The following is a 27,751-nucleotide window of genomic DNA, read 5'->3' on the forward strand; positions in this document are numbered from 1 at the left end:
TGTGCTTTGTAAGCTGTGGGTGTGACTCAATTTCCTCACAGCCACATAAAAAGGTTGCCACCCAATCACTGTTTATTTCTTTCTGTCCCAAACCCCTCCCCTTGGACTTTGGCTGAGAGACCCTAGGAGAGCCTGCCCTTTCTGGACTTTGCAAACTGACATATAAAAGCTGTTAGTTGCTCCTGTAACCAGCAGCATTCAAATCTTACAGGCTTTTGCGCTCTCAGAGCTTGTAACAATCATACTCCTCTTAGAAGAGTTCATGCTACAACATAACAAAGAAACTTACCTTGTTGGAGGAGCAGTGTATTCATTTTGGCATTGTGCAGAGGTAAGCTACTTGGATCAACTAGATTTTATTGCATGAATTATTTTAAAGCACTTTATGTCTTTTTTCCTTAGCAGTGAGACTGGATTACTGCACTACCCAATGTGTTGTCACTCGGTATACAGAAGGTCTGGGAAAGATTATCAGCATATTTGCCATGGCTACCTGTATTTGTCTTCATTCTCAGGGTCAGTTTGGGTTGCTAAAGATTCCTGGCTAGAAACAGGCATTGTAGTAATGTGTCTTACAGTTCGGGCATTTGGGGTAAAGGTTTCCCATTCATTACAGGCTGAATGTTCATGTTCTTTCTTTCCTTTTAACTCTAGAAAGTTCCTTTTAAAAGGTGTGACTCATAGTACACCCAGATGAGTAGAAACTACATTGGGTCCTCTTTCAGGCAACGATTTTGTGGATTTGGGCAGAATGCCCATCCATACAATTCTCCTGAGTTGACATTGTAAATTCATACCCTATGGCTCTTTTCTGATTGTTTATATGTTTATTGTTTGGTTGCTTTTGTAAAGACTAACTCTATACTGTTCTGCTTTAAAGCAAAGCAAACCTGGAGGACTTCTCCATCCCTGAAAATGGTAATGATCTCTGCAGTCAACCTTGTGATCCTTTTGTCCCTTCTCTGTGAAGCACGCACTATCGTCTTACTAAATTTCACTGACTCATCTCTGCCAGCCAATAACTTCTCTGATATTGAAGCCACCCTCAGCGTACCAGTACTGTCTGTGGATATCCCCAAAGCCAGGCGGAAGCGCTACATTTCTCAGAATGACATGATCGCCATTCTTGATTACCATAATCAAGTTCGGGGCAAAGTGTTCCCACCAGCAGCAAACATGGAATATATGGTAAGAGGAATTCTTCCTTTCTTGAATTCTGAGTGAGATTTTCTTTGCATGCTAGAAAGATCTAAATGGACCACAGAGTCTGTTTGCCAAGGGATACAGTGTACGTGTTTGAACAACCTAGGAAAGGTTTTTAATGTATCTTATAATGTTAAATCATGTTCTTTCATGGACTAATGTACGTGAAACAGACAGGGTAGGAGGATCTATATAGATTTTCTTCTGTGAGTTTCATATCCATAATGCTGACTGCTCACATTTGGAAAGTCATCTTTCAGAGCAGAATTCATGAGGTATTTTTTGTTTGTTTGTTTGTTTGTTTTCTGAACCTAAAAGTCATATTTATCAACTAAAATGGTTCTTGAGAATAATTTTTTAAATTAAAGGTTTCATGTGCATGATTTATTCCTGGCTAGGTATCTTTCCCCTTTCTTGCATAAAGCTGTCACCCACACTAATCTATCTGTATCATGAGAGGACATGCTGACTCTTGTGATTTAAGGCTATGTTGTTCAGATAAGAGTGAAGCTAGGGGCTGGAGAGATGGCTCAGCCGTTAAGAGCACCGACTGCTCTTCCAGAGGTCCTGAGTTCAATTCCCCAGCAACCACATGGTGGCTCACAACCATCTGTAATGGGATCCGATGCCCTCTCCTGGTGTGTCTGAAGACAGTGACAGTGTACTCATCTATAGTAAATAAATAAATCTTTAAAAAAAAAAAGAGTGAAGCTAGTGCACTTACACATGGTTCCAATTTATCATGAACATGTTCTTTGCTTGCTCTTAAAAATAGACTATATTCAAATCATTTCACTGAGAAAGCAAAAGTATTAAATTGGTATTAAAAGGAACAAGTCTTGCTAAACTCTATTTTTGGTTTAGAAATCATACGAAGTTATGGTTTAATGTTCTGCACTTAACGAGATCACAATGTTGAGTATGTTTGATGCAATGAAGATCACCAATGTATATCAGCTTCTAGAATCATCTACCTTTTCTAAATAGGCTTTTTGTTCTTGACTAATTGCAGGTGTTAACATCACGTGGAAAATAGATTAATTACATTAATCTAAATGGGTCATACTCTAAGTCATGGTTGTTATAATGCCATCGTTAAGATTGTAGATACTGGAACCCAAATGTGTTCAAACTCTAGTCTGTCCTTTTAAGTGGCATGAGCTTTTTACCTAATGTGTTCCATTCTTATGTTCTCTGTGATAAGGATAAAGTTAGTGTCTGTTATAAGAGATTGTTGTAAGAAATATATGAATTAAGGGATAGAGAAATAAGTCCAAAACTCACAATATATAATCACTCACTAAGCATTGAACTTACTTGAAATGGACCCAGTAAGAACTTACTCAAGATCTAAAAACACAGACAGTTGCTTACATGCAGGAGAGATACAGTTATACATGGAGGAGCAAATATATTTCAAAATCTACTGTGGTTGTGAAAGAAGAAAGTGTAATACCTAGAATACAAGGCCAGGGAGGACTTTCTGACTATGACCACACTGATACAAAATTTCAGACAAAGGCCAAACTGCTGAGCCAGCTTTGGTAGTAAGTTCATCTTGGTTTAGATCATGACTGTGCCACTCATTATGGAGTCAGACAAGTTACTTGGTGGCTCTAAGACACAATTGCCTATGCCTTTCCTTATGTTGGGAATAACAATGTACACAATAATCAATCAAAGAAAAAAGAATGGAATAATGCGATTCACTATGATAATGATATTGAGGGCAAAGAGGCTACCAAGAGTGCAAGCATAAATAGGTACAAAACTGTAGAAATCAGTAGAAAACTTTCACTTGTTTTCTTATTACATCAGCCTTTATCAAGGATTAAGTCACTCCATGTGCATTTATTTATTTGCCGCTATGTGCCAGAGCCTTGCTAATTGTTTCCACTGATGACCTCATTTGATAGCCGACATTCTCCATCTGAAGTTGAGATTTTGATCAAAATTTTCCAAATGAAATCACATATACCTAGGGGTATTGACAATTAAACTAAAACACTGTGCCCCCAAAATTGTATTGTCCAGATTAACAGTGGGTGGCATCTCTTTATTTCTTATATTTATCATATGTTCTCTGAAGGAAACTTCTGAGGATATCCATATATATTAATCACCTCCATAAGAATTCCAGAAGAGATCATAAATTATTCTCATTCTGTCTATGATTCTATCATTGTTTTCTGTTCAGGTATCAAATCCCTCTATCTAATTTATTTTTGTAACAACCATGAAGAGTGTTAATTATATGGTATATATTTACAAATCTTCTTTAATTAAAAAAAGTAATGAAAATTCATAGCCAAGACAGTATACTTTAAAAGCAAAACCAGGATATTTGAAAATCTGAAAAATCTAAATAGTCACCATTTACTTAACATCTACTATATCCAGATACTATTCTGAGCATCTAAGATATATCATGAACAAAACCAACAGACATCAACCCCTCAAGCAGTGAATCAAATAAATAGATCAATTAGAGCAGGCTAGAAATTGGTGAGGTCATGAAGCTAATGCTTGGGGTGAGGATTCAGCACACACTGGGGTTGTTGGAGAGTTTGGCCTGAGGACAGGGACAGATGGAAGTGAATTCCTACTAAAAATGAGGGAGATCTGGAGAAAAGAGAAGGACAAAGGGCCAGAGAAAGAAAAAACTAACAAGTTAAGAGAGAAATAATCCTCACTTTTTTTGATTCTATAGTTCAATTCATTATTAGAAATGCTTTGAGTGAGCCTCCTGTGATGGCCCTCAGTGGCAGGCATACATTAACAAGCAGCTTATGGGCTAGAGCAGGTACACTGAGTGACTCTATGTTTGAAGTTCTATGAAAATTAGGGATCTCAGTGGGACAGTGTTATCTTTATTGTAACAGACTCAACACTGATTTGAATTGGCATCAGTTTGAGTGCTAGGTCACTTCTTAACCTGTACAGTTCCTAACCTGCACCCCAGAAATTCCGGGCATGCTTATTACACTACTTAACACATACTTAGGCTCTGAGTCATGAACTGTATGTTTAAATTATCCTCTCCTGTTTTCTGCTACTCTGGAGAGCTTCATAGAACATGAATTAAGGTCAAGGACTTTCTCTAATTGTACTAGACTGCCTTGTAGTTCCACTAGTCTACAATGCTCTGAGCCTTTTGTGTAGTCCCTACCCCTACCCCCACCCCAACCCCCCATGCATGATCTTCTCCTTAACCAATTCATTTATCCTAACCTTCAAGATTCTTGTATTGGAATAGCAGTTCCTTTAAAAACATTTTTCATATGCAGTCATGTGCACCCATCCTTCATTGAACTTCTATGCTCTCCATTCCTTTCATGTCTATTGCATTGTTCTCATCACAACCAAACTTGACAAATAGTCATCTGTGCACTTATTGTTAACTCTCTAACTGTAGGGCTACAGGCTGCTAAGATATTTGTTATTCATTTTTGTCTCTATATTTCTTGAAAGTCTTTGTGACTAGACAGTGAGCACCTATTACTTATTGCATTTAGACAAAACCCTAATGAATTGTCATGTTTTTATACAGCACCAATTTTGATACCATCATGATATTTCATCCCACTCACTTGAAATATTTAAGACATTCTTTAGAATGTTATATTCTTCAAGTACTTACTCTAGAAAGTATTAAATCAAAGGAAATGAGAAATTTGAGCACCAGGGTTTTTTTTTATAAAGTTTTAATAAAATGGTTACATAGTATTTTATATAATATATGTGACTTAAATAAAACATACATTGTGTGCAATACTTAGTTTCCTAAAACAGGATCTTTTCACATAAGTAACAGTACAGATAGAGTATAAAATGGGCAGGTGAGGCCTAAGCACTGCTGGCTCCCACTCTAATTAGATTCTTGACTAACTTCCAGGGTGCTTTGGACACCAGCTGCTTTTCATTCTTCCTAAGGGTAGTTTAAACCATGACTCTAAACCACAAAGCACATTAGTGTCTTAGAATAAAAATTATCCTTCAAAGAATGAATTTGCAAAACTTCAAACAAATTCAGTTTGTAGGATGTTCTTTGACTCAGAGCAATGGAATAAATTAATTTTAAAAGAATTGAAGCTCTTCATGGGAGGAAGAAATTCAAAGATAGAAATTGTTGTCTTTAAAGTATAAACAGTGCAGTAAAAACAAAACAAATAGGGGGTAAAACCAGTAATATAACTCATTATAATGCTCTGCCATATGTGGTTGATGTAATAAATGCAAAACAGGCCACAGTTGGAGATAGAAGTGGAAATCTCATACATGATGAAGACCTCTGTAGAGGAGGAACATGTGACACTGATACTCTGCAAGAGACACATAATGGCTGTGATAGAATGCAAAGCAAAGGAAGTCCTGGACAATGAGCAGTGATCAGCTATCCTCCAGACAGGCTTGCCAGGAGGTTCAGAAAACACCTGATAAGAAAGGAATCTGGAAGATTGTGACATTTGAGATCAAGGGCAGAAGGGGACCTTAGGATGTGTCTTTAGCACATATGAGGAGGTTGCCACTATGCAGTGACTGCTGGGGAATAGTACTAGATTTTTAAAGAAAAGGTAAAGAACATTTGCAGCTCCTGTGTACCCAGGGAGAAGCGGAAGGAAATAGCTGAATTGCTGCCTACTCAGTAGGCATCTTCAAAGAATGACAATCACGCAGACAAACAGGTAAAGGACGACATGATAGCAATTCTAGAAATGAGCTGGAGAAATAATGGTATCTCTGGAAATCCCAATCACTTTATTCATCATATGAATTATTATATTTGTTTGGTGCCAGCGCGTATGATGTTCTCTGTGTCAACATACAAGGTTTTCTGTGTTCTTCTTAAAAAAGAAAAGATACCTATTAACAAATAGTAGTAGGTAATAAAGTAACAGCATGACTCAGTGAATGAATGAGGTAATTAATCCATCCTTAGTTAGGGTGAGGCCACAATTTTGGCCTCAAATGATTATTTGTGACTTAAGAATAAAGAAAATGCTAATTTAGTTTATCTGGGCTATATGTAAAAGAGAATGTGGGCAATTTGAATTACTATTTTTTTCTTTCTTTGGCACTTGACTAAACATTATTTTCAGTTCTGAGGCTGAAAAATTGCTGAATTCAAGGATAACCTGGGCACTGCCATGGAATTTAGACCAACCAGAGATACACAAAACATTCTTTCTCAAAAACATTATAGGATCTATCATTGCCATTCTTTGTTAATGAAGTCAGGTTTTATGCCCAAAGACACATTTCTTGTTTGGAAAGGACAACAATTGATTTTATTGGAAATACAGCAAATTTGCTGTGTCTTATCTAACTCTTCGATATGCATTTTTATGACTGTGAAAACTGCTGCTAGGACATAATGGACTGAGCAAGCTGACTGACAGAAAAGCACTTGGCAATCCTGCTCTTCTGCATGGGTGCTTGAGTGCTTTGGCTTCTAGTGGAGACCAGACACATTTTGTAGGTGCTTTCTTTGCAGATACACTGTGCTGTGGGTTACTTGTACACAGATGAAGGTACTCATCCCTGGAACTGTATGTCCTTCTTCTGTTCTACTTTTTCACATTTCAAGACAAGAACATTTTCTCATAAGAGATTATAAAGTTAAAGATTATAACAAGTACACAGAAACACACAAACATGTACACTTGCACACATGCACACATACTAGCTTTATGAAACAGGATTTCTTTGTGGAGCCCTAGCTGCCCTGGAACTCACTCTGTAGGCCAGGTTGGCCTCAAACAAAAAGATCTACCTGCTTCTGCCTCCTGAGTGCTGGGACTAAAGAAGTGCATCACCACTGCCAGGACTCACGATAAAAATGTTTACGTTACATGATTCAGAATAATATCATTAGGGAACAGGAAGAATACGTATGGGTCACATATGGGTCAGCTAGTGAGTGCTGCAATCTTGGTGGCAAACTATATTTGGCCCCATACTTTTAAGTAAAAATAACTTTGGGTTTCTGTTGAGGGATATAGAACCTAGTGTCACATCTTATCTCAAAGTTAATATTTAAGACATAAGTGGGTTTTTGCCTAGAGTATGTGACTATGATGAGGAGATGGGCACGTCTTTTAATATTCAGTTTCTCACTTCACAGTGCTGATTCATTAGCCAGTCTCTTAGCTGGACAAGGCACTCTGCTACATGCTGAAGCAGAGGAACTACAGAACACTTTGAGATCACAGGAGAAGACCTATCCCAGGCATAGCCTGAAGTACAGAATGGTGCAAGTTTCCAAAAGTGATCATACTAGATATTAGCCCATATATGCTATACAGATGAGAGATAAGGACAGGGGGACAAACAGGTCAGTATAGAAGGCTTCCATAAGACACAGGGTGGCACGTTGAAGACATAGAAACTCTGATTAGATTTAATGTTTAGAGTAAAATATTACAAGGTTGAAATTGGAAGAAATTTGATTGAATTTTGTATTAAGATCAGGAGAAGTTTTAGAAGTGTTAGCTGGGAAATTTTCAGTCATATTTGAATTTTAGAAAGGTTACTTTGGTCACAGGATGAGGGCCTGGAAAGAAGCAAGGGTGGAGACAGGATGCCCAGTCAGTGGCTGTCATGACAGTCTGAATAAGAGATAAGTGAAATTTGAAATATGTGTAAGAAGGTATAGAAAAATGATTCATATGAAGGACTTAATGAATGGAACATTCAGAACTTTGTCTCTGTCTTTGACGGGGACTGGTGAGTCACTTCAAGTATGAGAACATAAAAGGAAAAGCAAAATTTAGGAAGCCAAGAAGTGGCAGGGGATTATTGTCTAGTGAATATGGCTATAGAGATTGAAAAGAAAATAGTATGTGGGAAGGTGAACTCTTTCACTGAAGAAAAGCTGGTTTGTGAATATGCTTTGTCTGTTAAAAGAGAACTTTCTCCCAAAGTCAGGAGGAGCAGTGACATGAGACTGAATTGAAGATTTTGTCTATAGAAAATGTTTGCAAGAATATACCACCCTAAACCTAGTCTGCTGAAGGACTTAGATAGGGTGAAGTTATTCTGCTCACTTGAGATAAGGCATTTTTCTGGACAAAAATTAAAGGCCTCCTGAAAATAAACAAACCTCTAGTCTGCCTATCTGGTATCTTGAATGCAATATATGTGAAAACTGTATCAGAAACAGCCTCTGGCAGTCAATGTTTATGAACTTGATTGTCTCTGAGAAGTTTTGAAGGAGGTATTGGGGGAGGGGTGAGCAAGATAAAAACTAAGATCTTAAAAAGTGAAGAAAAAAAATGGAATAGATGCATCCTGAACTAATGTCTGGTAGCTGGGATCTGAGTTGTGAGTACTAACATGCTATATTACTCATAGCATTACAAATCAGATAACAAACATTTTAACAGAAATGTGGTAGAATTTCCTATATGTTGATTTTAGAAATAGCTTATCATGAAGTCTCTTAAATTCCACAGTAATCAATGCCATCAAAGATTTTACTTAAGGACACAATAGTTTCCACTAAAAAATCGTACTTGATTTTTAAAACATGAACGTTTCACCAACTATGCCTGTGCACATCCTTTCACATCCTTTAGAAATCTTTTTCAGAAGGCATCAGGGAGTCAAACAGCTAAATTCTGAGGAGTGGGCAATGCAATGTGAGATTTGTGTTCTTACCTCAGAATAACTTTACAACCAAGAGATCCATTTTAGCATATTGTGACATTAGAGATATATACACAATACACGAAGAGCATAAATTCTCTGAGTCTTTGAACATGTTGATCAAAATTACTTATTTGGCAGCAAATATGTTTCAAACATCAGTGCAGTACAGCACATTACAGTATAGTTCAGTTACATGTTTCCCTTCCTCTGTTCATCTCTCCTGTTCTTGGGCTCATCTGCAGAGCAAGTTTCCCTAAATGCTCTTCATCTTAGAATGTCAGAGAAGATAAAAAACAAATTTAAAAGTGGTGAATAAAATTATTCTTTTACTCTCTATGCTTGAAATATAATATAGGCAAAGTGCCTTATAATACTGTTAAACATCTTTGAATATCTGCTAAGATAAAATACATAACTAGGACATTAACCCTGGTATCCCAGACATCAAGCTTTTTCTTTAACAATCAGCCCTTTAAATGATACATGGATGCATAAATTTGTTGCCCTTTCTACGGTTGCCAACACAGACTCTGAAAAAAGGTTCTACTAAGATATTTGTTTTTTTTTTAGAAACATGGAAAACCAAGTATGTGATTCAGAAAATTCAAAATCAAGGTGCACTCCTTGCCAAGGCACAAGCGTGCACAAGAACAGTCATTATGCTATCTTGAGAACTTGAAACTATGTAGAAAAAAATGGCACTTCCTGTTTGTCCTTTGTAAAATTGGGTTCTAAAAGGGTGTGTTCTATTGTAAGTGAGATGCTTCCCAATGACCTGCCTTGACCAATGAAGGATAAGGGTGCTATATTAACGTTCTTAGTATGAATGGCAGGTTTTATAGACACATTCTGCTGATGCGCATTTTCATAATCAGAGTTGAATGAAGATCAACTATGTGTTTTAAAAGAATGTTTGATTAAAACAGACTGCCATGATTTTTTCAATTTATTATCTTTAAGATTTTGAAATGGATATGAAGAAAAATATATCTGTTTAACATAGTGGAAATAATAATAACCATGTATTTTATGAATCATAAGTGCTGGGAATGACCAAGTTCCCATCCCCCAAATGCAAATCCCATTGTGATGGTGCACACTTGTAATTCAGCTTACAGGAATTGGTGGCTAAAACGTACATCCTGAGTTCCATAGTGAGATCCCGCCTCAAGAAATAAAGCAATCTCTATAAGTCAATGGCCACCAATTCCTATTGTCTTCATGTACTGTATCCTTACAGTCCTGTCTCTCTAAATAGTTTAATATACAATGCATAGTGTGGCTTATTTTTAGGACTGGGGGTGCTCTTGTAATCCATTTACTTTACCTGCTTCCTTCTATTTTTACAAGAAAGCATCACTTGGATATAGTTTAATTAATCTAGTCAATAACCTGAATTATCCTTCTGAGGGCCTGTTTTTTCCTCTGTTCCCACTTATTCCCCTCCCCAGCTTAACCAGGGCTCATTGCTGATCTCCTGGATAGTTTAGCAATATATCTTACCTGCTTATTTCAGTATCCTTCAATGGCCATTTCATAACCATTCCTATTTAGTAAAAGTAAGCCCAACAATTTTAAGACAAAAATTCATTTGCTAATGCCCATGAAGTGTGTTGATGTTTTGGTTGCCCTCCAGGCAATTATTTTTTTTGTCATTCCTTAATTTGTTTAGGACTTCTGCAAATCAGTCTTCTTTCCCGAATCTAACAGAAAAGATCACCTTAATTATTAAAATCAAAAGTAAAACATCTCATGTATGAAATGTCAAAAAACTTGAGTATGTATGAAATGCCCATGTTAATATCCAAAAAATAAAGATCAACAAAATAGTCCATGCATGTCTTCTATATTCTTGCTATGATGGTACCCATGTCAATATCCAGCTCATAAATCTATCTCTAAAATGTTAATGTGATATTATTATTTCTAGCACTTTGTCTTTTAAGATGATTGCAATGTACATAATAGCTTTTCCACAGTTGACTATAATGTTCTAAACTATTCTTATTTCTACCTTAATTTGCACTTTAATTTATTGCTTTATTTTTACAGAGAGGTCTTTTTATGAATGTAGCATATTTAAAAAGAGCATATTTACTTAATGTCTACTTCTTGAAAGTTAATATTTAAGTTCTATTTCTAAACGTAATACATTTATTTTTTTGTTTGTGTTTCACTTGACTTGGTAATTATCCTTCCTATATATTTAAGAAACTAATATAAGTCAAGAAATAAAGATTTAATATCATCTTAAATTTTACAATACTAGAAAAATGAGAGAAAAAATGTTATAGAAACAAAACCAAATTTTACATACCTTTTTAATTTACCAGACATTTTTTAATTTTCAACTTAAAATCACAAATAGCAGTAATGATTTTTCTATATACTTTACACTTACACCAAAATACAAGACTATATATTATTGTGAAAAGTCATAGTCTTCTAATTACTGCAAACATTAGCAAAAGCTGTAAGCACGGGTTCTTTACCTGAAATTATTCATCCTTCAAATTTTGTCCTTGTACATATTTACATACTTTATTATTTCAAAATTTAAAGAAAATATTTTCAAACAACTCTAACTATAATATCAAGTTTAGAGTTACCTTCCCAAATTCCATTGTTTCTTATTAGCCAGAAATTCTGGCTGGGACATAAGTAGACAGTCACTTGTGACATTTTGTCCCATGATCATGTCTGTTAGCATACTAAAGATCTCAAAACAGGACCCTTGGTATGACAGAGTCTTATTTGTATTGTATTAATACTATCTAATTTTTCTGCTGGGCTATATAAGATGAAAATTTTCTCCCATGAAGCAACATTTTTTAAGTCCATTTGTGTCTCTGGGTCAAGCTCAAAAGATTTCTGAACTTGGTGAAGATCCTGCATTCTTCTCATTTTCCTCAGGGCCAAAACTCTGCCAGATAAGATGACCTGAGTTTGAACGCTAGGTCTGTTTTGTGTCTTAGGCTCAATATTTCAGTTACATGTGATTTATAATCAATACAGCTTAGCCCAAGCTATCACTAAATTTATTGATAAACAGAAAACCAGTGGTAATTATTCTAATTCAAAGCTCATTATTTACTTATGTTTAACTCAATAGCTATTAACTAGACTAGAAAAAAATAAACACTTGTAACCATAGGGCAGACCTACACATGTATACATGATTTACACCACTGTAAGCTATTTTAAGTTTATAAATGATCTAATTAATCATATAATTTCTATTTCCAGTTTTCTATAACTTTTTGTATAAACATTCACAATGCTCTTAATTTTTATCTCAATCATAAAGCAATATTGAAGGGTTTACAAGTAGGTTAACTGTGACAGTGTCTAATCAGATGGTCAGGATATTTGAAAAAATGTTTTTCTAATAAAAGATGCTATTTGGCATATTGATACTGATGTGATGGAAACAAGGACATGTCTGTGCTTGCATTTGTTTCTTCTATTGATATAGCAATGGGGAATAATTAAACCTATTCTAAATTATATATTTACAATTTAATGTACTATTATATTATATTATAGTATATAGCAGGTCATAATATAATTCTGTTATTATATTCTAAAATATATACCAGAAATACTAGGTATATTGCCAATCCAGAATCTTAAACCACATGCCTACGGAATTTGGAACCCCTTTCTTATAACTGCTGTAAGCTATTAAGTTCGTTCATGAGGTTAACCTGGCACCATACATTCTAACATAGAGCATCCATATTGGAAGAAAGATCACATAGGACCATTCCTTACAGGCTATAAAATTTTGTTAAAATTTCATTATTTTCTTTGTTTTTTTAATTTTACTTTTCTTGGATATTTTATGTATTTACATTTCAAATGTTATCTCCTTTCTCCCCTCTCCTATACCCCATAAGCTCTCCCCCTGCTTATATGAGAATGCCCCACTCCCACCCATTCACTCCTATTTCAATGCACTGGCAGTTGCCTACAATGGGGAAATGAGCGCTCACAGGATCAAGAGCTTTTCCTTCTATTGATGCTGGACAAGGCCATCCACTGCTACATATGTGGCTGGAGTCATGAGTCCCCACCCTATGTACTCATTGATTGGGGGAGCTCTTTGGGAGCTCTTGTAGGGTCTGGCTGGTTGATACTGTTGTTTTTCTTATGTGCTGAAACCCCTTCAGCTCCTACAGTATTCAATTCCTCGATTGGGGTCCCCTTGCTTGGTACAATGTTTAGCTACAAGTATCCTCATTAGGGCTCTGGCATAACCTCTCAGGGGACACCCATATCTGGCTCCTGACAGCAAGCACTTCTGGGTAGCAGCAATAGTGACTGGGTTTGGCTGCATATGGAGTGGATCGCCAGGTGGGGCAGTCTCTGGATGACATTTTCTTCAGTTCCAGCTCCACTCTTTTTTTTTTTTTTCTTTTTTTCATCTTTATTGACTTGGGTATTTCTTATTTACATTTTGATTGTTATTCCCTTTCCTGGTTTCCAGGCCAACATCCCCCTAAACCCTCCCCCTCCCCTTCTCTATGGGTGTTCTCCTTCCAATCCTCACCACATTACCGGCCTCCCCCCCAACAATCACGTTCTCTGGGGGTTCAGTCTTGGCAGGACTAAGGGCTTCCCCTTCCACTGGTGCTCTTACTAGGCTATTCATTGCTATGTATACAGTTGCAGTCCAGGGTCAGTCCATGTATAGTCTTTGGGTAGTGGCTTAGTCCCTGGAAGCTCTTGTTGGTTGGCTTTGTTGTTCATATGGTGTCTCAAGCCCCTTCAAATTCTTTCAGTCCTAACTCTGATTCCTTCAACGGGGGTCCTGTTCTCAGTTCAGTGGTTTAATAATGGCATTCGCCTATGTATGTGCTCTATTCTGGTTGTGTCTCTCAGGAGAGATCCATATCAGCTTCCTGTCAGCCTGCACTTCTTTGCTTCATCCATCTTATCTATTTTGGTGGCTGTATATGTATGGGCCACATGTGGGGCAGCCTCTGAATGGGTGTTCCTTCTGCCTCTGTTTTAAACTTTGCTTCCCTATTCCCTCCCAAGGGTATTCTTGTTCCCCTTTTAAAGAAGGAATGAAGCATTCGCATTTTGGTCATCCTTCTTGAGTTTCATGTGTTCTGTGCATCTAGGGTAATTCGAGCATTTAGGCTAATATCCACTTATCAATGAGTGCATACCATGTGTATTTTTCTGTGATTGGGTTACCTCACTCAACCAAAAAGAGCCCAGGTCCAGATGGGTTCAGTGCAGAATTATATCAGACCTTAATAGAAGACTTCATACCAATACTATCCAAACTATTCCACAAAATTGAAACAGATGAAGCACTACCGAATTCCTTCTATGAAGCCACAATTACTCTTATACCTAAACCACACAAAGACCCAACAAAGAAAGAGAACTTCAGACCAATTTCCCTTATGAATATCGACACAAAAATACTAAATTAAATTCTTGCAAACCGAATCCAAAAGCACATCAAAACAATCCTCCAGCATGATCAAGTAGGTTTCATCCCAGGCATGCAGAGATGGTTTAATATACAGAAAACCATCAACGTAATCCACTTTATAAACAACTTGAAAGATAAAAACCACATTATCATTTCATTAGATGCTGAGAAAGCATTTGACAAAATTCAACTCCCCTTCATGATAAAAGTCCTGGAAAAAATAGGAATTCAAAGCCCATACCTAAACATAGTAAAAGCCATATACAGCAAACCAGTAGCTAATATTAAACTAAATAGAAAAACTTGAAGCAATCCCACTAAAATCAGGGGCTAGGCAAGGCTGCCCACTCTCTCCCTACTTATTCAATATAGTTCTTAAAGTCTTAGCCAGAGCAATCAGACAACAAAAGGAGATCAAAGGGATACAGATTAGAAAAGAAGAAGTCAAAATATCACTATTTCCAGCTCCAGTCTTAGTCCCTGTGTTTCCTCCCATGAGTAATTTTTCTTGTTTCTAAGAGGGAATAAATAATCAACACTTTGGTTTTTCTTCTTCATGAGCTTCATGTAGTTTGTGAATTACATCTTGGGTATTCCAAGGTTTGGGCTAATATCTACTTATCAGTGAGTGCATAGCATGTATATTCTTTTGTGACCGGGTTACATCATTCAGCATATTTTCTAGTTCTATCCATTTGCCTAAGAATTTCATTCAGTCATTGTATTAATGTACCACATTATATTTATCCATTCCTCTGTTGAAGGACATCTGGGTTCTTTCCAGCATCTGGCTATTATAAATAAGGCTGCTATGAACATAGTGGAGCATGTGTCCTTGTTATATGTTGGGGTATCTTTGGGTATATGCCCAGGAATGGTATAGCTGGGTCCTCAGGTCCTACATCTAATTTTCTGAAGAAGCACCAGACTGATTCTAGAATGGTTGTACCAGCTTGCAATCCCACTAACAATAAAGGAGTGTTCCTCTTTCTCTACATCCTTGCCAGAATCTGTTGTTACCTGACTATTTGATCTAAGCCATTCTGAGTGGCGTGAGGTAGTATCTCAGGGTTGTTTTGATTTTCATTTCCCTGATGACTAAGGATGCTGAACATTTCTTTAGCTGCATCTTAGCCATTTGGTATTCCTCAGTTGAGAATTCTTTGTTTAGCTCTGTATTCCATTCCATTTTTTAATAATATTATTTGATTCTCTGGAGTCTAGTTGCTTGAGTTCTTTGTACATATTAGATATCAGCCTTCTATCAGATGTAGGGTTGGTAAAGACCTTTTCCCAATCTGTTGGTTACCATTTTATCCTATTGAAAGTGTCCATTGCCTTATGGAAACTTTGCAATTTTATGAGGTCCCATTTGCCGATTCTTGACCTTAGAGCATAAGCCATTGGTGTTCTGTTAAGGAAAATTTCCCCTGTGCCTATGTGTTCAAGGCTCTTCTCCATTTACTCTTCTATTAGTTTCAGTATATCTGGTTTTATGTGGAGATCTTTGATCCACTTGGACTTAAGCTTTGTACAAGGAGATAAGAATGGGTCAATTTGCATTCTTCTACATGCTGACCTCCAGTTGAACCAGCACCATTTGTTGAAAATGCTATCTTTTTACCTTTGTATAGTTTCAGCTGCTTTGTCAAAGATCAAGTGACCATAGGTATGTGGGTTCATGTCTAGGACTTCATTTCCATTCCATTGATCTACCTGCCTGCCTCTGTACCAATACTATGCCGTTTTTATCATGATTGCTCTGTAATACAGCTTTTGGTCATGGATGGTGATTCCCCCAGAAGTTCTTTTCTCATTGAGAATAGTTTTTGCTATCCTGAGTTTTTTGCTTTTCCAAATGAATTTGCAAATTGCAAACTCTTTCTAATTCTATGAAGAACTGAGTTGGAATTTTGATGGGGATTGCATTGAATCTGTAAATTGCTTTCAGCAAGACAGACATTTTTTCTATATTAATTCTGCCAATCTATGAGCATGAGAGATCTTTCCATTTTCTGAGATCTTCTTTGATTTCTTTCTTCAGAGACCTGAAGTTCTTGTCATACATATCTTTCACTTGCTTGGTTAGAGTCACAACAAGGTATTTTATATTATTTTTGGACTATTATGAAGGGTATCATTTTCCTAATTTCTTTCTCAGTCTGTTTATCCTTTGAGTAGAGGAGGGCTACTAATTTGTTTGAGTTAATTTTATAAGCAGCCACTTTGCTGAAGTTGTTTATCAGGTTTAGAAGTTCTCTGGTAGAATTTTTGCAGTCACTGAACTATATCATCGTATCATCTGCAAATAGTGATGTTTTAATTATTTCCTTTCCAAATTGTATCCCTTTGACCTCTTTTTGCAGTGTAATTGCTCTCTCTAGGACTTCGAATACTATTTGAAATCAGTAGGGAGAGAGTGGGCAGCCTTGTCCCTGATTTTATTGAGACTTCTTCAAATTTCTATTTAGTTTGATGTTCACTACTGGTTTGCTGTATATTGCTTTTACTGTGTTTAGTCATTGGCCTTAAATTCATAATCTTTCCAAAAGGTTTATCATGAAGAGGTGTTGAATTTAGTCAAATACTTTCTCATCTTTTAATGAGATGATCTTGTGTTTTTTTCCTTGAATTTGTTTATATAGCAGATTGCGTTCATGGATTTCCATATGTTGAACCATCCCTGCATCACTAGGATGAAGCTGACTTGTTCATGGTGAATAATCATTATGATGTGTTCTTGGATTTGATATTTGAGAATTTTATTGAGTAGTTTTGCATCATATTCATAAGCGAAATTGGTTTGAAGTTCTCTTTCTTTTGAGGGTTTTTGTGTGGTTTAGGTATAAGTGTAATTGTGGCTTCAAAGGACAAATTCGGTAGTGTTCCTTCTGTCTCTTTTTTGTGGAATAGTTTGAAGAGTATTGGTTTTAGGTCTTCATTGAAGGTTCAGTAGAATTCTGCACTAAAACAATCTACTCCTGGGCCTTTTTTTTTTTTTTGGTTGGGAGATTTTTAATGACTGCCTCTATTTCTTTAGGGGTTATGGGACTGTCAAGATGGTTTATCTGATCCTGACTTAACTTTGGTATCTGTTATCTGTCTAGAAAATTGTCCATATCATGCAGATTTTTCAGTTTTTGTTGAGTATAGGCTTTTGTAGTAGGATCTGATAATTTTTTTTAATTTCCAAAGTTTCTGTTGTTGTGACTCCCTTTTTATTTCTGATTTTGTTAATTGGGATACTGTTGCTCTGCCCTCTGGTTAATCTGGCTAAGGGTTTATTTACCTTATTCATTTTCTCAAAGAACCAGCTCCTGGTTTTGTTGATTTTTTTTTGTATAGTTGCTTGTGTTTCTACTTGGTTGATTTCATATCTGAGTTTAAGTATTTTCTGCTGTCTACTCCTTTTAGGTGAATTTGCTCATTTTTGCTCTAGATCTTTCAGGTGGGCTGTCAAACTGTTAGTGGATGCTGTCTCTAATTTCTTTTTGCAGGCACTCAGAGCTATGAGTTTTCCTCTTAGCACTGCCTTCATTGTATTCCATAAGTTTGAGCATGTTGTACCTTCATTTTCATTAAGTTCTTAAAAGTCTTTAATTTCTTTCTTTATATCTTCCTTGACCAAGTTGTCATTGAATAGAGCATTGTTCAACCTCCATATGTATGTGATCTTTCTGCGTTTTTTGTTGTTATTGAACAGAAGAAACCTTAGTCCATGGTGACCAGAGAGGATGTATGGGATTATTTCAATCTTCTTGTATCTATTAAGGCCTTTTTTGTGACCAATTAAATGGTCAATATTTGAGAATTTACCATGAGGTGCTGAGAAGAAGATATATTCTTTTATTTTAGGATGGAAATTCTCTATAGGTATCTGTTAAATCCATTTGGTTCATAATTTCTGTTAGTTTCACTGCATCTCTTTTTCCATGATCTGTACATTGGTACTCATGGTGTGTTGAAGTCTTCTGCTATTATTGTGTGTGGTGCAGTGTAAGCTTTGAGCTTTAGTAAAGTTTCTTTTATGAATGTGGGTGCTCTTGAATTTGGAGCATAGATGTCAAGAATTGGGAGTTCATCTTGGTAGATTTTTCCTTTGATGAGTATGAAGTATCCTTCCCTATCTTTTTTGATAACTTTTGCTTGAAAGTTGATTTTATTTGATATTAGAATGGCTACTCTTGTTTCTTGGGATGATTTTCTTGGAAATATTTTTTCAGCCTTTTACTACTTTTTCTGTCTTTGGCACTGAAGTATCTTTCCTTTATGCAGCAAAATGCTGGTCCTGTTTTCATATCTATGTCATTTTATTGGAATTGAGTTCATTGATGTTACATGACATTAAGGAATAGTGATTGTTTCCTGTTATTTTTGTCGTTAGCATGGAGTTATGTTTTTGTGCTATATTCTTTTAGGTTAGTTAAAAGAAGATTACTTTCTTGTATTTTTTTTAGGTTGTAGTTTCCCTCCTTGTCTTAGAGTTTTCTATCTATTATCCTTCGTAGGACTGGATACGTGGAACGATATTATGTAAATTTGGTTTTGTCATGAAATATCTTGATTTCTCTATCTATGGTAATTGAAAGTTTTTGCTGAATACAATAGCCTCTGCTGGCTTTTGTGTTCTCTTAGAATCTGTAATGACATCTGTCCAGGATCTTCTAGCTTTTATCATCTCTATTGAGAAGTCTAGTGTAACTCTGATAGGTCTACCTTTAGATGTTACTTGACCCTTTTATCTTACAGCTTTTAATATTCTTTTTTTGTTTTGCGCATTTGGTGTTTTGACAACTATGTGATGCGATGAATTTCTTTTCTGGTCTCATCTTTTTGGAGTTCTATAGACTTCCTGTTTGTTCATGGGCATCTCTTTCTTTAGGTTTTGGAAATTTTCTTCTATGATTTTTGTTGAAGATATTTATTGGCACTTTAATTTGGGATTCGTAGTTTTCTTGATTACTTATTAATTTTAGGGTTTTGTCTTCAAATTGTGTTCTGGATTCTTGGATGTTTTGGATTAGGAACTTTTTGCCTTTTCCATTTTCTTTGACTATTGTGTCAATGTTTTCTATTCAATCTTCTGCTCCTGTGATTCTCTTTTCTATCTCTTGTATTCTGTTGGTGATGATTGCATCTATGACTCCTGATCTCTTTCCTAGGTTTTCTATCTCCAGGGTTGTCTCCCTTTGTGATTTGTTTATTGTTTCTCTTTTCATTTTTAGATCCCAAATGGTTTTGTTTAATTTCTTCACCTGTTTGGTTGTGTTTTCCTATAATTCTTTAAGGAATTTTTGTTTTTCTTCTTTAAGGACTTGTACTTGTTTACCTTCGTTGTCCTGTATTTATTTAAGGGAGTTATGTATGTCCATCTTAAAGTCCTGTATCATCATCATGAGATGTGATTTTAAATCTAAATCTTGCTTTTCCAGTGTGTTGGGATATCCATTATTTGCTTGGTAGGAGAACTGTACTCTGATGATGCCCAATAACCTTGGTTTCTGTTGCTTAGCTTCTTGTGCTTGCTTCTCTCCATCTGGTCATCTCTGATGTTCATTGGTTTTGCTGTCTCTGACTGAAGCTTGTCCCTCCTGTTGGCCTGTGAGTCTATAATCTTAGGAGTGAGAAGACTTCTTGGAGACCAGCTCTCTCAGCAAAGGATTTGACTCCTGAAGTGTCTCTCCTTGGACAATTAATGCAGATAAAGTGGGGTCCTACCTGCTGGCTGTGGGCTTATGTGGGAAAGTGCTCCTGGCATACTGCCTTTCTGAGGGCAGGTTTTGTGTCCAAGGGCTGTGGCAAAGCCCCAGCTCTGTGTGCCTCATTAAATTTATGAATGATGTTATAAAATTTTAAGATTCAACAAACCTCATCATATCCATGAATTTATCAGAAGACATTAAATTCATCAATTATATATCTATTTTGGGGGAATTGTAGCCAATAGAGAGATAGCAAGTATGTAGGTCAACATTATGACAATGTGTTATAGTCTCTCAATTTTAGAACTCCCGATCGATACAAAGTTAGCATTTGCCTTTTAGAAGATGGATGAGGGTCAGGTTTGGATACAAAGAGACAATACAACCTCTTTGCTCCACCCTCCAGAAGATATCAGAGGGACTGTCAATAATATCTCCTACATAGAGGGAATCACCTCCCTCTGTGAGGGAATTGGCTTTCTTGACTCTTGTTTCAGGGACATGGAAAAAGAAGAATCTGTCATATCAATTCCTTAAGATCCAACATTGACAGAAAAAGAAAGCAGTTATACTCATTTGACCTGTAACTTTCTTCTCCATAATACTATTAATTATAATTTTACATTTAAACATCTAAGTATTTGGTCCTCAGAAATGCTAAATACATTTTCTTCTTATTAAAATTCCTTATAATAGTATATAAAGCATATTCTTATAAAATATTTTTCAATTATATGAACTGCTTGGTTTATGTTGTTCTATATCCAATATTTAGCATGCACATATGTTTAGGAGCATAAAGATAGTATTATATATTATTAAAATTGTTAAATTCCTGAAGTTTTTCTTTAATATACTTAATATATGCCATATGCTCTCTTTTTCCTCTCTTTTTCTCATCCAGAGGATGCAAATAATCTAGAGAGGTTACATACAGGCATCAAGACTTTGACCTTAGTTAAATCTCCCAGAACTCCCATAAAAATGCCAGGTGCATTGACACAAGCTTGTAACTCAGAGCTCTGAAAGTGAAAATAGAGGATCCCTGGGCTTGCTAGCCATCCACTCTTGCTAATGGGTCAGCTCCAGGTTTAGGGAGATGCTATGTGTAAGTAAATAAATAGGTAAAGCATGACTAAGAAAGACAGCTGACCTCCACAAGTGTATGCCCAACCCCTAAATACAAACAAACATATATGTACAACACACACACACACACACATACACACACACACACACACACACACACACATGATGAAGGGAATACATGGTAAATATTTCAATTTATTCTGTATAAAGTACATGTTTACAGTGGCACTGATTAGGGGGCTACTTGTGTATATCTAAATCATGATACACTGAATCTCAAGGAAAACTACAGATGATATGACCTCTAATCTTCTTGTTTTATAGATTACCTGGTAGGCAGATCATAAAGGAGAGGCCCCAGTCATCGGTGATCTCAGTAGCAAAATTAAGGATATATATAAGATCACTGTGTTTCAGATTCCTGCTTTGTACCATGCTGTGTTAGCATATTTAATTGATTATAATAAAGTATTTTTAAAACTGAAAATGGAGTACCTAATGATATATAATGTGTATATATTTTTCTTATGTTACTGAGATTATTTAACATTTCAAGAGTTGAGTAGGTTGAAGATGCCATCCTTTCGTGATTTAATTGTACAGTTTTGCATTTTAATGAACTACAGTCAATACTTCAGAAATTCATATTTTAGTAATTTTTGATGATATAACAAATGTTTGATAAGACAAATTATCATCCAAACAAACTATTTTATAAATGTTCACTTAAGTAATAAGATAAAATTGTTTTACATCAAATTTCTATTTTAAAGTCCTATGTGAATTTATAGAAGATAACTTTTGTGTATAGGAATGATTCATACTCTGTATTTGTGTCTTCATACTTTAATAGAAAGTTGACTATCATTGCAGAGGTATTGATGGGTCCATAATATTTGGCTTGAACTCTGTATGCAGGCCTTCAGATGACTAATATTAACATTTATGTAATCAAAGAGTTTTTACTCTATACTTTTTAACCAACATAATGTGTGATATATTTATAAGCAATTTTCTACTAACTTCCTCTCTCAAGGGAAACTATATTTTTCTTAATTTGATTCAAACATAATGTATTTGTATGACACCCTTATGTAGTATTTGAAATAATTTTATTATAATTATGTTTATTACAAACAACTAAAATAGTAAATTTCATGTTATTTCATTGATGAGAAAGACTCTAATGCTATCAAATGTGACCATTTCATGAACTTGAATATTCTATAGCACAATTTGACCTCTGGAAGTTACAATATATTGGCATTGTTGATTAAGGCAAATCAATATGAATAAAACTGGTCCTAATTACTTGGGAAAACATGTGGTTGGCAAAGTTCCTTGTCTCTGTAAAAAGGACTTTGCTATATCAATTCATTTTAATATATTCAGATTTTATAGGTAATTTTGTAATGTTTCCATGTTACTATTAGATGTGATTTTTTTTTCTTTTAACCTATTGCTACCCAAAACTGGTATCCATATTGCATTAATTTTAAGTGAATTGGTCTAAATTTGCTTTGTTTTAGGTAAAATAATCTAAAGATCCAGAATTGAAAAAAAAAACCCTGAAAATAGAAACACTGTTTCTTTCCTTTCTTTTTGTTTAGCATAACAAATTCAGCAAAAATGAAGGACTGTTTTACTTCTATAGGTCTGGGATGAAAATCTTGCAAAATCAGCTGAGGCATGGGCAGCAACTTGCATTTGGGACCATGGACCTTCTTACTTGCTGAGATTTTTGGGTCAGAATTTGTCTGTACGAACTGGAAGGTAGGAAGCAGTAACCATATGCTTAGACCTCAGTGATTATTCACCCTACAGAGTATGGTATGGATTTTTAAGTAGTATCAAACATTTTCTACTGATTTCTACAAGACTGAAAATGATGTTTGACTTATGCATAAACAATATTTTTCAAAAAATTATATACCTAGTTCATAAAGTCAGCTTTCTCTTTTACCTTTAAAACCTGCTACCTTTACTTGTACTTTTGATTGACCTCCACAGAATCTTAGAATTGATGTGCATGTTGTGTCTTGCTTTCCAACCCCACATACCCAAAGCTTATCTTCTTGTAGAAGCCAAGAAGCCATCTATGTGTGTTTGTGTACAGGATTTCCATTGTTGTATACATGTACATATAAACAGTGAAATTACTAAGTAGGCAAGTTGGTAAGATAGAAAAATCTGCATTCACTTATGTATGCACACAAGCATTTATGTACATGTAACTATGAGAAAACTGTTCTCATTGACAGGGTTTTTTTTCTTTCTTTCTTTTTTTCTGCTAAAAACATCAGGTCCAATATTGTTTTAACTCCATTTTTATTGGTACTTTAAATACAGATATATTGTTTTAACTACTTCTATGTGCCAAATTAGGTCAATTATAAAATTCCATAGAGTAAATTTTATGTGTAAATTAAGTAGGATTTTATTGTTCCCAAATTATTTGTGTTTTTCTGTTTTTGGAGTAACCTGACATGAACTCAGACAATGAAGGCTCTTTGGCCATTTCTTGCATTGCTCTTTCCAGAGAAATTAAGATTGTGATTGTAATTGTCAGGCAAAGACATGAGCTTGAGTTATAATGAAGAATTTTATAACAATTATTTATGGTGTAAAGGGATTACACTCAATAGCTCCCTCCTGTACTGAGTTCGTTTTTGCTTTCTCTTGACATCTAGATATCGCTCTATTCTCCAGTTGGTCAAACCATGGTATGATGAAGTGAAAGATTATGCCTTTCCTTACCCTCAGGACTGCAACCCTCGGTGTCCTATGCGCTGCTTTGGGCCCATGTGCACTCATTATACACAGGTTATTTCAACTTGTCTGTTCACTTTTGTTTCATGTCTTTAAAAATGTTCTTCTTGTTTTGGTTACTGTTGGCATTGTTAAGCAATATTAGAAGATACTGATTTATTTTTCAGATGGTTTGGGCCACTTCTAATCGAATAGGATGTGCAATTCACACCTGCCAAAACATGAATGTCTGGGGATCTGTGTGGCAACGAGCAGTGTATTTGGTCTGCAACTATGCTCCAAAGTAAGTACTAAGTTGAGTTCCTTTGAGTTCCTGAGTGGACATGATATGTGAAGTGAGAGATCAGATTGGCAGTCAGATGGCATTTTTGATAGTTTCAAAAGTCAAAGTACTCTAATGAACTTTTGCCTCCTCACCCGCTCTTCATTTCCAGCCTCATTGACATCCCCACACTGCTGGAGAAAAAGACAAAGTAGCAGGAACGATGATTCTGGGCTAAAATTGTAAGGAACATACATTGAGCCACCTAAACTAGCTAAGTTCTCTTTACTGTAACTGCTTGGTCATGATACATGTAAACACTGTACATTAGCACCTTTACCAAAGGCATTAAAAGTATCCTCAAACACTGATACCTGTATCAATGGAATTAGAAGACATCCTCTAGGGAAATAATCAGCACCCCATTATCCTGGATTATCAGTATTTGAATCCTGTCCTACCTTTTTTACTAGGAAAGCATCATATTAGGAAAGCATCTTCTCTTCCTTCTCTCATTTTTTTTTCAGTAAAAAAATATACTCAGTTTTATCATCCTATAACCTACACAAATATACTATGAATTGATCAAAGAATATAAAACCTAGTCATGCTTGAATATTCCTTATAAATATCAATAAACATTTGTAACACATGATAAAATGCATTCTTGATAACAGTGACTGAGAATGATAAAGTGTTCCAATATTTACACGGAGTTCTCTTCCCATTCGGAATAAGGATCAAATGTGCAAAGGATTTATGTCACTCCTGGTGTCTTCCAAAGTGAGGCTGAAACAAAAATTGTCTCAGTGTTTCTAGCACAAGGAGGGAGTAGACAATGTGTCATAAGTGGTTGTAATTCATTGATATGACTGAACCAATTCTTCTGAAAAAATAGAAAATTCAGAACTATCATAATGATAATAGTCTAAAAATATAATTTTTCAAAAATTCATCTAAGTCCTGCATATGTTTGATATTTTTTATTTCCATGCCTTTTATCATCCTCTTAAGTACTTTACCCTTCCTCCCTGTAATAAATTGGCCAGTTTGTAACAAAATGACTAAAGATAGATTTTAAAAATTCATTTGGGTATTTGATTTTTGGGCAAATAATAGAATAAAACAATAACAGTATTAATCAATTTATAGGCTCCCAAACAAGCCATTGCATTAGCATTAATGTATTATACCCTTAATAGAAACATATGTTTTGGATCATAGATGACTAAGACTTAAAATCTAGGCTGGGAGGTAAATATAATTCTACCAACTTCAGCATTAAGTTTTCTGTAGGCTAATCCTTTCAGTGGAAAAAGGAGAAAGTAAATGAAGAAAGAAAAGAGAAAGAATATGTAAATACCTGGATTAGAAACAAAAATGAAAGAATGGGTAACATGTGAATTGACTGATTTACTGTTGTATTCTATTATATTATCTATTCAACAAAGTATGATGTTTTTGTAAAAGTAGGTAACAAGAAAACATTATATGTAATAAACTTTTTTCAACTTCCCTATTTATTTATGTATTCATACATTCATCCATTCATCCACTTTACATCCCAATTACAGCTCCTCTCTGTCCTCCTAGTCCCTTCCCCCATAGACCCTCTCCCATCCATCTTAGTTCTCTGTTCTTCTTCCTAAAACATGTGCCTGATGGTTTAAAAAAATTTAAAAATAAGTAGAAAATGTGAAATTATATAATATAGGCTGATTCCACATATCGTTCCCATATAGCATTGAATAAATATGTAGTAGTAGATAATATTTTTATTACAGGGTAGGAGGAGTCGAGAGAAGATTAGAACATATGGGTAACATGATAGGATATAGGTTTAGAGTGCTTCTAGATTAGCATGTGATGCCACCATAATGACCCTCAGGAATCTTATCTTCTAGGCAAACAGAATTCATTAAGTGGAAGGAGGAAGTCCTAAAACTCTATTTCAGTTTGTAATATAAATAGTTAATTAGTAAATTACTAATATGTACACTTTCTTTTGTTGAAATGGTCTGAGTTTTAACTGACCTGTTGACTAGATAATTTCATATCCTGTATATGTGCTCCATGGCCTTCGTTGAGTCTTGTTCAGGTTGAATTCATATTAGGGTCTGTGCTATCCTATGCTCAACCCTGACTTTAGGACTCATAGCTGATCTTCTTTCTTCATTTAACTTATTTTACTTTGCTATTTGCATTAATAGTCTAATACTAAAAATAAATTTATTGTCATCTTTTATTATAATTTAAAGAGCAAAACTCCAGAAGCATCATAGCCTTGTTTAGCTAGTCTAAATAGTAAACTTGCTCCATTATTATAATCATGGTGTGCAGTGATAGGGAGTGGTTGTCTGTGCTTATAACCATGAAAAAGCAAAACTGAATAAATTTGGCTTTCTGTATAAAAAGGTTTGTAAATCATTTTAGCTACTTTGAGCCAGTGAGAGAATCACTATAAGAATAGTTTCCCTTGATTCTTATAAATATTAAAATGCTAAAATTTTCATCACTATAAAAATAAACCTTAGGACAATTTGAAACCAAATACTTTGTGTATAGCTATTTATTATCCATTTCATAACTACCCTGCAATAAACTACTTGGCTGGTTTTTTTTTTGGTTAACTTACATTATCATATATAATTTATTCTTGTGCAGCATTTTATGGATGTATATAACAGATTCTGATCACATCCTGTCCCATTCCTTCTCCGTCCCTTCCCCTAATCTGATGGCCACATTTTTCTTCCCAGCCTTCTCGTTCTGTTTTCACATCTTTTCTGTTGATGATGACCTATGGCCTAATGAGTTTAATTACTGTTACTTTTAGGTTCATGGGCACTTTTACCCATGGATATAGCACTGAAGAAAATATTTTTTCTCCTTTAGCAACCAATTAGCTTCTCAGGGGGGAGGGGGCTTTGGAGCCTCAGGACCCCCTCCTCCATCTATGGCAGAATGTGAGCAGATCCAAACTTGTGTAGATCCTGTGTGAGTGAGTTAAAATCCTAGCTATTTTAAAGCAGCACTGAGAAGCAATCAGCACAAAAAGAGAAGCATTATGTGTACAGGTGACCTTGTGCTCCAGAACACTGCTAGAGCAGATGACAAATGTTATAGAATAAGCCTAGTATCCACAATCTATAATACTACCAGACATTGTAGATAGGTCTTATTATTTACCTGTCAGTTAAGAATCTGTTAACTTGAGAGAGAGAGAGAGAGAGAGAGAGAGAGAGAGAGAGAGAGAGAGAGAGAGAGAGAGAATTTTAATAGCAATAAATGTAGAATAACTGCTTTGGGGAAAAAAGAATGCAATTTTTAGTGTCTTATAAAAGTATGTTCCTCAAAAATACCATCCTGTGTCAATAGTGTGTAAGTGTACATATAAAAGGAATCTGTTCTTGGGGTGAGTAAGCAACACTAATATCATCTTTGACTTTTCCATCCTAGGGGCAACTGGATTGGAGAAGCACCGTACAAAGTTGGAGTGCCATGTTCATCTTGTCCCCCGAGTTATGGTGGAGCCTGTACTGACAATCTGTGCTTTCCAGGGTTAACAACAAACTACCTGTACTGGTTTAAATAAGCTTTTCTTTTTCCCCTCAGAGGGGATAC

General features: G+C 35.5%; 1 protein-coding gene across 1 annotated transcript; it reads left to right on the forward strand.

Annotated features, from left to right (window-relative positions):
- Positions 1 to 27,751, forward strand: Pi15 (peptidase inhibitor 15). Its single transcript, XM_032890679.1, has 6 exons — positions 1 to 331; positions 881 to 1,188; positions 22,751 to 22,869; positions 23,787 to 23,919; positions 24,033 to 24,148; positions 27,587 to 27,751. Exons 2-6 carry the CDS (start codon positions 916 to 918, stop codon positions 27,720 to 27,722), a joined length of 777 nt encoding a protein of 258 aa, XP_032746570.1. The 5' UTR covers positions 1 to 331; positions 881 to 915; the 3' UTR covers positions 27,723 to 27,751.

Source organism: Rattus rattus, chromosome 1, assembly GCF_011064425.1.
Source record: "Rattus rattus isolate New Zealand chromosome 1, Rrattus_CSIRO_v1, whole genome shotgun sequence".
Classification (NCBI taxonomy): domain Eukaryota; kingdom Metazoa; phylum Chordata; class Mammalia; order Rodentia; family Muridae; genus Rattus; species Rattus rattus.

Bases quoted from the DNA above. Each gene is read 5' to 3' on its own strand.
- Pi15 (XM_032890679.1), top strand. From the start codon at position 916: ATGGTAATGATCTCTGCAGTCAACCTTGTGATCCTTTTGTCCCTTCTC. The intron at 22,870-23,786 runs GTAGGAAGCAGT...CTTGACATCTAG, and splicing joins TTGTCTGTACGAACTGGAAG to ATATCGCTCTATTCTCCAGT. The intron at 24,149-27,586 runs GTAAGTACTAAG...TTTCCATCCTAG, and splicing joins GTCTGCAACTATGCTCCAAA to GGGCAACTGGATTGGAGAAG.